Genomic DNA, 10357 nt, shown 5'->3' with positions numbered 1-10357 from the left:
TTTGTTTTTTTTTTGGTGTCTTTGTAGTCACAAGAAGAAATAAACACCCTCTTAGATCTTCTATTCTCTGATCAAGATCCAATTTCGAATTGTGACATCTGGAGGTAGAAAGAAAGACAGACAGAAGTAGAGAGAGAGAGAGAGAGAGAGAGAGAGAGAGAGAGAGAGAGAGAGAGACATACATACAGACAAAGACAGACAGACAGACAAAGACAGACAGACAGACAAAGACAGACAGACAGACAATGACAGAGACAGAGAGAGATACAACTCGCTGCGCCACTACTCTTATACTAAATTTCAGTTAGCTAGTTTGACTGGAACGGAGTGAAATGAAGTGCCTTGACCAAGGACTCAACGCTTTGCAGGGTCAGAAAATTGAACGTACGGCATTATCATTTTGAATGGAAGTGCCAAACCTCTTATCCTCAGGGCCGAGTAAAACATGTACATCACACGCCCGCGTAATGCATCTATCATGCTAATTGTTTTAGGTGGCTATGTAGTTGCGAGTAGACATATATGCCTTTCTGATTCTTCCACTCTTTGACGTAGTGACAAGTCCAGAACGTGACAACAGGAAGGAGAAAGGGTTTACAAGGACTCAGCTGGTCGTGATATCATGCTGAGTAGACTTGATCAACGTGAAATAAAGTGCATTCTTCAAACACTCAGTGAGCATTGCTCGCTCTAAGAATCGAAACCACAATGTTATGATCGTCTACTCAATACGTTAACCTCTAGGCCGCGCATCTTCAGATATCTTTAATGGCGTTGACAAAATTTGACAAATGCAAAGTGAATACAAAGTGAAACTGCGAAGCCATGTAGCTGTGTAATTTCTGTATATACGGTTATTCAGAATGCATATGGTTGAATTATTATATTAACAGAAATCAATCGATAAACTCGTTTGTCATATGAGGACAACGTCACACCATCGCATCAGTGACCAAGATTCTTACTGTAAGCAACCAGTTTCAGCTGACTTAAGTGGATATTGTCGGAATATTTCTTGTGATTGAATATACTGAATTCCATTTCTGTGGTAGGTTTGGAAAGGGAATTTGAAACTCTAGCGTATTTCAGCTGACTAATTATATGACGACCATTCTTCTCTGGTATCCCCAATCGGTTTAGAAAACTAATCACCATGAAATCGGGTTTAGAATGATGGAAAATTTGTAAACCTTATATTAAATAATGGTCCATTTTCACAGAATGTCTCATTTTCTCTACCAGGACACATCTTAACAGTGTTTGTATCATACCATATTATTCGCAATATAGATTAACCTCAAAATAGATCATATGGAATTGAAAATGATATCAGATTGTCTGTAGTAATGCATTTACAGAATCGTATAAAGAAAACAACACCGAAATCGAAGGTACCAATTGTAGAATGATGAAGAATCACATTATATGATGCTAAAACATAAGTCTTTTGAAGATACACTTCATTGTTAAAGGATTCATTACACGTATATCTGAAATGACACATAATGCGTAGTATTAATAGTATATATATATGTATATATATGTATATACATATATATCTAGACACAAATATAAATCATCCAGTAAATCAGTTGAAATAGCCACCTACAGTAAGAATGTTAGTTACTGATGCGATAGAGTGACATTGTCTTTGTATGACAAATGAGTTTATGCAGTGATACTTGTAGTCTCTCTTTCTTGATAAACAACCTGTTTTTACTGTACTTTGCCTGAACAGGTACATGGTGTACAACACGAAGTGATTACAGAGCAAAGTGAGATGTAGTGTTTTGCCCCAGAATTTGAAACCGCAATCTTTCGGTAGTGAGCGCAATACCCTTTCCACAAGCAATGCTCCTTCATTACTTATTTATACAAATGTATGAGTACATATTCATATACACACCTGATTCTGATAACTGTGCGAGCGGCACCTCAACTAAAGGTTATATGCAGACACTCAATAAATGTACTGTCTCACCCGAAGCATATTTCAGTAAATATGTGCTAAAATCATTAAGATTATGCTGGATTTTAGGAAACGAAGCAGTTATGGGGGGAAATGGGTTTTAATCCAATACAGCTGCTATAAAAATACGGGTGAGTTTTAAATTTAATATATATGTATATATATATATCTATGCTTATTCAGTGAGTTTGCAGAGTAGTTAGCACGCCGTACGGAATGCTTAGCGGTAATTCGTCCGCCCTTAGGTTCTAAGTTCAAATTCTGCCGAGGAAGATTTTGCTTTTCCTCATTTCGGGGTTGATGAAAAATAAAGTACCAGTTGAGTACTGGGTTCGATGTAATAGACTTAACTACTCCTGAGTAAGAGTATAAAAATTGCATCCTTCTGCCAAGCCATGTAGAACTAGTATGGCTGAGTAAGTTCATCAAACTAGCATGATCTCGAGCTCAGTTTAACAGTCTCCACATCAGACCATGGTCGGAGAGAACATGTTGAGGTTCACGTCCTGCGGTGGACTAAACATAGGCAATATAATCCAATCGAATCCAATTTATTCCTTGAAATTCAGACTTTTCAAATCCCCCAACAGCTACCCTCGATTCCACAATACGATCACACATTAAAATAGCGTAATAAAGATATCTCACCGACTTAACAATTTTATACGATGTAATTTCAGCTTCATATAAACATGAAATAAAATGTTATGTACAGGAATAACTAAAATAAGAAAGTGAAACGACCTCGAGCGGACAAGACATTACTAATACGGTTCATTGTCTCATACATGACTGCAACTGTTATTTTTTATGTATATTTAGCGCACTGACATGTGACCTGTTACTCTATTAATATGGTGAACGAGGTTATTCGAGTATTTTGACCTCTAATGGTATTGGAGTAACACAAGGAAACAGTTCGTTTACTGCAAGATGGGAATCAAAATGTTTTCCTCTGTGTGTGTGTGTGCGTTTGTGTGTGCGCGCGCGCACACACGCACGCACATACACACATATATATATATCCGTGCGCGCCCCAAAATGGACATATTTATACACACACACACGCACATATGTGTGTGTATGAATATGCATATGAATATATGCATATGAACATATACCTTTTGTCTTTTGCCTATTTCAATCAACGGACTTCATACACGCTGGAGCACAGCCTTGAGAACCTTAGACCAGAAATCTACCCAGGGAGGGAGATGGGGAGGGGAGGGGAGGGGGAGAGAATACATAGAATACATCCATACACCAGTAGCTAGCTAGCTAGCTAGATAGATAGATAGATAGATAGATAGATAGATAGATAGATAAACCTCTATGCAGATACACACGTTTCTATGCATACTAACGTGTGAGTGCACCTATACTTCTTCATGTGTATGTGTACGTATGGTAATTGCTTTCTAGTATCAGAAACATTTTAGATCATATTCCGTTGATGTCTTGGCTTAAAGTATAACCCTATGCTGATCAACATTTTATTGCCACTTCTCTAGTTACAAGTATTACAAATTTTAATTTTTGCAATATGTCGAGCTATGAAACAAAAATTTGTTATGATGTCTGCATATGAAGAAAAGCTCCTGCCATTTCGTTGGATATTTTCAATGTTATGTTCCTTACACATTAAACTTTTTGCGACAACTTCAAGACTTAGCTAAAGAATCTTTTGATAACAAAAGGGTCAATACATATTTCAATTCAATTTTTCTCGTTTTCGTATAATATTATTCAAACACTCCTTTCTTCAGAACTATTTCTATTGGAAATTATTTTGATATAAAGTATTTACTAAATGTATAATCGTACAAACCGCCTTTAAATGTTCTGCAGTCAGTATTTCCATGTAAAACTCTTGTCATAATAAGAAATGAAGTTCTTTTTATGCTCTCTTTGTTTCTTTTGTATATCACTAGTCTTCTTATATTACGGCAAATTCAGTTGATCGGCTCGTCTGTATAACGGATAACTGACATGAAATGTTATTATTATCACGATGCAAGTAAAGATTTGTGCTAAATCTAATTACTGTTCCTTTACATTTTATCCCCAGCCCTTCAGTTGTTTCCCAAATTTTATTATAATTCCCATGGATCTATAGGCCGTCTAGAGAAAAATCACATTTTACTATATGAATAACCTAAGTGATGTACATTCTTTTCTAGCACACAGAGCAGAAAACCGGTTTTCCGATCGAACATTGATAGGTTTCAGTAGGAAGTTTTATGATAGCAAAGCACACGCACACAAATGCACATATACAACGCCCGCCATACACACATATACACACACTCACGCACACGTACACACACACACACACGCACACACGCACACACGCACACACACGCACACACAAACACAAACACACTCGCGCAAACTTGCATATCTGCCTCCAAAGCCATCCGCAAATACATGAAAACACATGCGTACATATACAGACACACACACAACTATATATAACGTGTATATATATATATATATATATATATATATATATATATATATATATATATATATATATATATATACGTACACACACACAGACACGTGCACATACACCCGCTCATATATATATATATACATACATACATACATGCATGCACACATACATATATATCTATACATGCACATTTGTGTGCGTGTATAGAATTGTTTGTGTGATAGTAGCTGTATAAAGTTTGCACATCAGGATAAATTTGCTATAATCATATTGATTTTCTTTCTGCTGCTTAACAACAAAGGAATCTAAGTTTTAGAGAAAAAGGCAGGGTCTAATAGTCTGACATATAATTACTGGTATTTATTTCTAATCAAATCTGAATTGCACTAACTTGATACAGAAACTTAACATTAATATTCAATCATTCATGCTCGGCTTCTAAACTACATGAATTCAAATATATGAGGTTCATAAACAGTCATATTTCAAAGCATTCCTTACGAATTTGTAACCCAATGAGGGTATAGGTGTAGCCTGATGCCTGTGAAGCCTGATATTCTCCCAATATGGGTACCAGTTGACACTTTGACGAGATTTTCTCTCGCCCTTCTTAGTGCCGTGTGCCCTCGTAGTTTCTTGAACCAAGTTATGGCTGTTGTTTCAAGTAGATAGAGTAACCACGTTGAGGTTGCCTCGTTGGCATGAGAAGGGAGACATTTTATTCCAGATTTTTTAGTTCATCTTCTACTGGAGAACAAATTACAGAATATTTGTGACAAATATATCTGCACGTTTATGTCATCATATCTAGAAAATGTTTAGTAAGTTATTATTTATAAAATAATATAATCGTAATATGTTTTGACTCGCTGAAAGGAAAAATTACTTACGAAAGAAAATAATTTATTTTGAATCCTGTTAATCTGGAAATAATCACTTCCCCTTAAGATAGAACCCATATATACATGGGTTTAAGAAAAAGAGAATGTTGTGTTATTTTTTTTTTTTAATCGCTGATAAATTTTCTCTTTTAAACACTTTGACTGTTTATGTCTTATCTTTCTGCATTCCCTATGAACGTTGGTGTTTTTCTGTATCCTATGCTTATCCCTTCAATTCCACACCCAGTATTGTGTTTTTCCTAAGTGCCAAATTGTTTAACTGCTTGCATTTCCCTCATATTGTGAATTTGTAAAACGTTGCAACTTGTTACCTTTGTGAAATGACCTTCTATATATATATATATATTGCTTGCAAACCTAACCTGATGTCTGTTTAACCTTTGTAAATGTGTTTTAAGATTTCTGTCATGTTTTATTTATTCCTAAACCTGGTGGCACCATACTAACAGAAAAGAATGGGTAAAGATGGCAAAGGTTTAATCAAGAGCCCAGATTCTGGGAGTGACGTGAGTACCCATCACTGGAACTGCACGGAATATTAGTCTATCATAAATTAGATTCCATGCACCAATTTCTGCATGTCTTATGTTTCCTACTCGGCAATATTCCTTTGCCAGGAGGGCACCTGCATTATTCAATTTAAATATGTATATTTTTTTCATTTTAGAAGTTATACGTATATTTTAGATATGTCTGTAATTAAAATACAGTAGATTTATGGAATATATTATGTAGTAAATTTCTTAAGGAACTTAACTTGTTATGATAGTCTGAATAGTTATAGAAATAGTCAAGTGTATATTTTATAGTCTAGTTAACAAATAAAACAAATTTTTCGAATATTATAGCAAAACACATAAATCAAGCAACGTCATTATTAGTGATGATGATGATGATGATGATGATGATGATGATGATGATGATGATGATGATTTTAAAATTTTGCGGGAGGAGTCTAGTCGATTACATCGATGCCAGTGCTTCACTGGTATTTAATTCATCGATCCCGAAAGGATGAAAGGCAAATTCGCCCTCGGCAGAATTTGAATTCAGAACGTAGAGACGAACGAAATGCCGCTAAGCACTTTGCCGGCGCACTAACGATTCTACCAGATCACCTCCTTAATAATAATAACAATAATGATAAATATAATAATAGTAATAATAATAATAATAATAATAATAATAATAATAATAATAATAATAATAATAATAATAATAATAATAATAACAACAACAACAAGGACAACACTAAAAGATGAAATAAAAGTACGATCTACTAAAAAAGGAAATTGCACGAGTGTGGGCAAAGAAGGGAGTAACTACCGTCCCAGTAGGGACAATGGGAGCATTAACAACGAGTTTTGAGAAAGATTTTTTATTGCAGAAATTGGAGTTAGCATGAGGGTGGAACATTCTCAGAGAACTGATTCATTGGGGACAGCGAGTATTTTGGGGTTAGTACCTAAGTGTTAAATATTGTGAAAAAAAACTATGTGGGACGCTTGGCAACAGATTGTTGTCCGCTCTTACAGAATTAGCCGGAGAAACTAAAATCAAGAGCTCTGAGGAGTGAAATAATGGCATGATAGTAATATTAATGGCTTCAAATTTCTGGCACTAGGCCAGCAATTTCGGACGAGTGAGGAAAGTTGATTGCACTGATCCCGGGATTAAATAGTACTTATTATGGTAACCTCGAAAGGATGAAAGGCAAAGCCGATGTCGACGGCATTTGAATTCAGAGCGTGGAAGTAGACTAAATGCTGCTAAGCCTGAACAATGAAATGGAAAGACGACGTCGTCGGAATTGTAACGTATAGTGTTGGAAGTAAATAAGTCAAGGTATTTTCTCCGAGGCTCTAATGATTCTCTTCACTTCCATCGACACATCCAACACCATACTACGGAAATGGCTTCCACACAACGAGTCCGAAATTTCTGGTCCTGATCTACGACTACGTTCATTTGGTTCTTGAAGCTTGCGTTGATGATGATCACGAAGACGACAACAACGATGACGATGGTGATGATGACGATGGTGGTGATGATGATGATGATGATGATGATGATGATGATGATGATGATGATGATGGTGATGACGACGACGACGACGACGAGGATGATAATGATAATGATAACGATGATGATGATGATGATGATGATGATGATGATGATGCTGATGATGATGATGATGCTGATGATGATGATGATGATGATGATGATGATGGTGATGATGATGAGGAAGAGGCCTAAACGTGCTTTGATTCGTTTCATATAAGAATACACGGAAACTAATCCATAATAGATGACCAATTCCTCTTTAACCACCGTTGATACTTAGTAGAGCAGCAAAATATCAAATTTGTATAAGATATACGTGAACATTATATATTTAAATATGACAGGTATAATTCATCAGTCTCAGTACAGAAATAATTAGCAGTATCATAACTCTACTCGACGATTCAATGAAAATAACAATGTATCAGAAAACTAATAAGCATGACATCACGAAACGTATAAGCATGATATCACGTAGCTAATAATTCATAGACGTTTACAAGTTTGAACGAACTAAGACTGAGTAACATATCTAACACTGGACTATTACAGCAAACACAATAGCGATGAATGCTCATAGCATAAACAAAAACCTTTGTAATTTGCTGCACTTCCAGAATACCCTATCAGCACCTCTTTGTATGTTACTAACATAGTTTTAAGGTTTTCTAATAAACCTTAATCGCCTAAAGGAATACACGAATCTGCCAACCCTTTAGATATAGGCAATGCATGTAACAATTTAAAACATTATTCACAGCGAGTACACACTGTTTTTACGTTAGAGATAAAAGATATATATATTACAAAATAAGTAAAAATATAGATAGTGATATGTCTGATATTTATATTCTAGCTGCATGTCGCATTAGAATATTTGCATTTTATAATGTTGTCTAAAAGGTAATATAAAGGGAAACGGTAAAAATGTACAGCTCGTAATAAAGTTTGACATTTTATGAAATACACAGCACGGCGTTTCAAGATTGCAGTCTGCAACGATTATGGTAAGTTCATCTGGTAACATAAATAAATCTAGCTGCCATTTTTGTTCAGCAGGAAGATACTTTCGCTGGTATTTAAACAAATATGATATGAAATGTCGAGTAGTTATGTTTTTCTTTTGATTGGCATTGGTATGATATAGAATAATATCATATCTTTGCAGTTTACATGAGCTATTTATACACCCACGTTTGAAGTTTAATATCAGATTGGCTGGTTGCTTCTCACTTGGGAACGAAAAGACAATTCTGAATTTGTAGATGGAGACATATACGGGACATTATTGATAGCATACAATTTCACAAAAACTTCAATGTCCACGTTATTGCCAAAAGTAAAGGAGCCTGAAACAAATCGTTACCCAATAAAACTTAACTGAACCATTTAGAAAAACAGAGATGTACTTGGAAGAGACCACCTATATCTTGGTTACAATAGTAAGTTAGGCTTAATTCGACCTCGATACTCAATGAAACACTCGTCAATATCAGTGTTGTCGCCTCTAACTGTCAGTTGACTTTTCTTTATGATATCCTGTAAATAGAAAGAAGAGGCATTTTGAAACAATGTTTTGGCTGCACAGACAACGATAAGTTATCACTTAAGGTGCAGTCTTCCAGTTGCTTGTATGTTACGCGGTTCATTCTGCAATTCAGATCAAACGTCACTGAGCTACAGGTCATCACCGTGAAAAGGAAATTCATTTAGAAATCTCAGTCCATTTAAATTCAACTGGTCAGGGAATCCTGGTGGAAGAAATTGAAAAGAGTGATAAATGGGATGATAAATGTAGTCCAGAAATGTTTACAGGTTTAAGGTATAAATGTATATTGTATAAAAGTAACAGACCAAATCTTCAGTACAATGCACTAAATTACGCGGCATGAACATATTCTCTTTAACATATCTTGACACGGGGTGTACAAACATATAATGTGCTAGCATATATGTTTTGGAATTCCTAAATAAAACTGTTTTTAAATATAGTTCGAAAACCAGTGTCATTCACAGTACTTGTAGTCTGTATGTACAAAATATTTTCAAAACGAGGCCTAAGAACATTTCACCAAGTAGATTAGCATCACACTGTTCAGTTCTTCCATGCCTAATAGATATAATCCAAGTGCCATTTCAAGAAATTAATCATGCACGTTTTGGAGTGGAGAATACAACATATCTAAATATGCATACATATATGTATGAGTGTGTGAATGTATAACTATATACATGTGTGTGTGAGTGCGTGTATGTGTGTGTATGTGTGCGTGCATGTTCGTATGTGCGTATATGTTGTGGATGGGTAATTGTCTGTGTATGTAGCATGAAGATAGTATATCATGTTTCCTTTTGTTAAACCTTAGTCTTCCTATTTACCCTGCTATTGTTGCTTGATATATCTTTACCATTATTATTATTATTATTATTATTGTTATTATTATTATTATTATTATTATTATTATTATTATTATTATTATTATTATTATTATTATTATTATTATTATGCCTGATTACCAAAGTTATGCAACACCAAATGGCGTAAATCTTATACTTCTATTCTATTCTTATCTATGATTCTAGTGCAATGCTATATATAAAACAAATCTTATTTCATTCTTAAATTTATTTATATATTTCCATGAATGCTATGACATATTTCCTAATTATGCATGTATTTTTGTCACTGTTGTTCTTCTTTATAGACTCGGTTTTGTATTTTCAGAAACAAAACGTCGACAAATTATTATGCAACGTATCCTTATCTTTTCTTTTTAAGATGGCTGAATGTTTTTGAACAATAAACAATGTTAAAACCCTACCTATCTTGTATGCATATGTACATGAATGTATTTTCCCATGATGGCACAATACTTCATGTAAATTATCTTATGCAATGCGATTATACACCATATTTATGCAATCGTTATATATATATATATATATATATATATATATATATATATA

General features: G+C 34.6%; 1 protein-coding gene across 8 annotated transcripts in view; it reads left to right on the top strand.

Annotated features, from left to right (window-relative positions):
- Nucleotides 1–10357, top strand: part of LOC106879147 (potassium voltage-gated channel subfamily H member 7) — a 703964-nt gene that overhangs the window by 353891 nt on the left and 339716 nt on the right. For 6 of the 8 annotated variants that reach the window (XM_052970717.1, XM_052970723.1, XM_052970716.1 and 3 more), the window contains exon 3: nt 5776–5832. The exons of the other annotated variants lie outside the window; for them this stretch is intronic. In XM_052970717.1, the coding sequence (XP_052826677.1) occupies nt 5776–5832 (57 nt within the window). The remainder of the gene's footprint in view (nt 1–5775; nt 5833–10357) is intronic. 8 annotated transcript variants of the gene reach the window in all.

The sequence above is a fragment of the Octopus bimaculoides genome, chromosome 9 (genome assembly GCF_001194135.2).
Source record: "Octopus bimaculoides isolate UCB-OBI-ISO-001 chromosome 9, ASM119413v2, whole genome shotgun sequence".
NCBI classification, from domain to species: domain Eukaryota; kingdom Metazoa; phylum Mollusca; class Cephalopoda; order Octopoda; family Octopodidae; genus Octopus; species Octopus bimaculoides.
The sequence above is the reverse complement of the archived record's forward strand: the minus strand, read 5'-3'. Positions and strand labels throughout refer to the sequence as shown.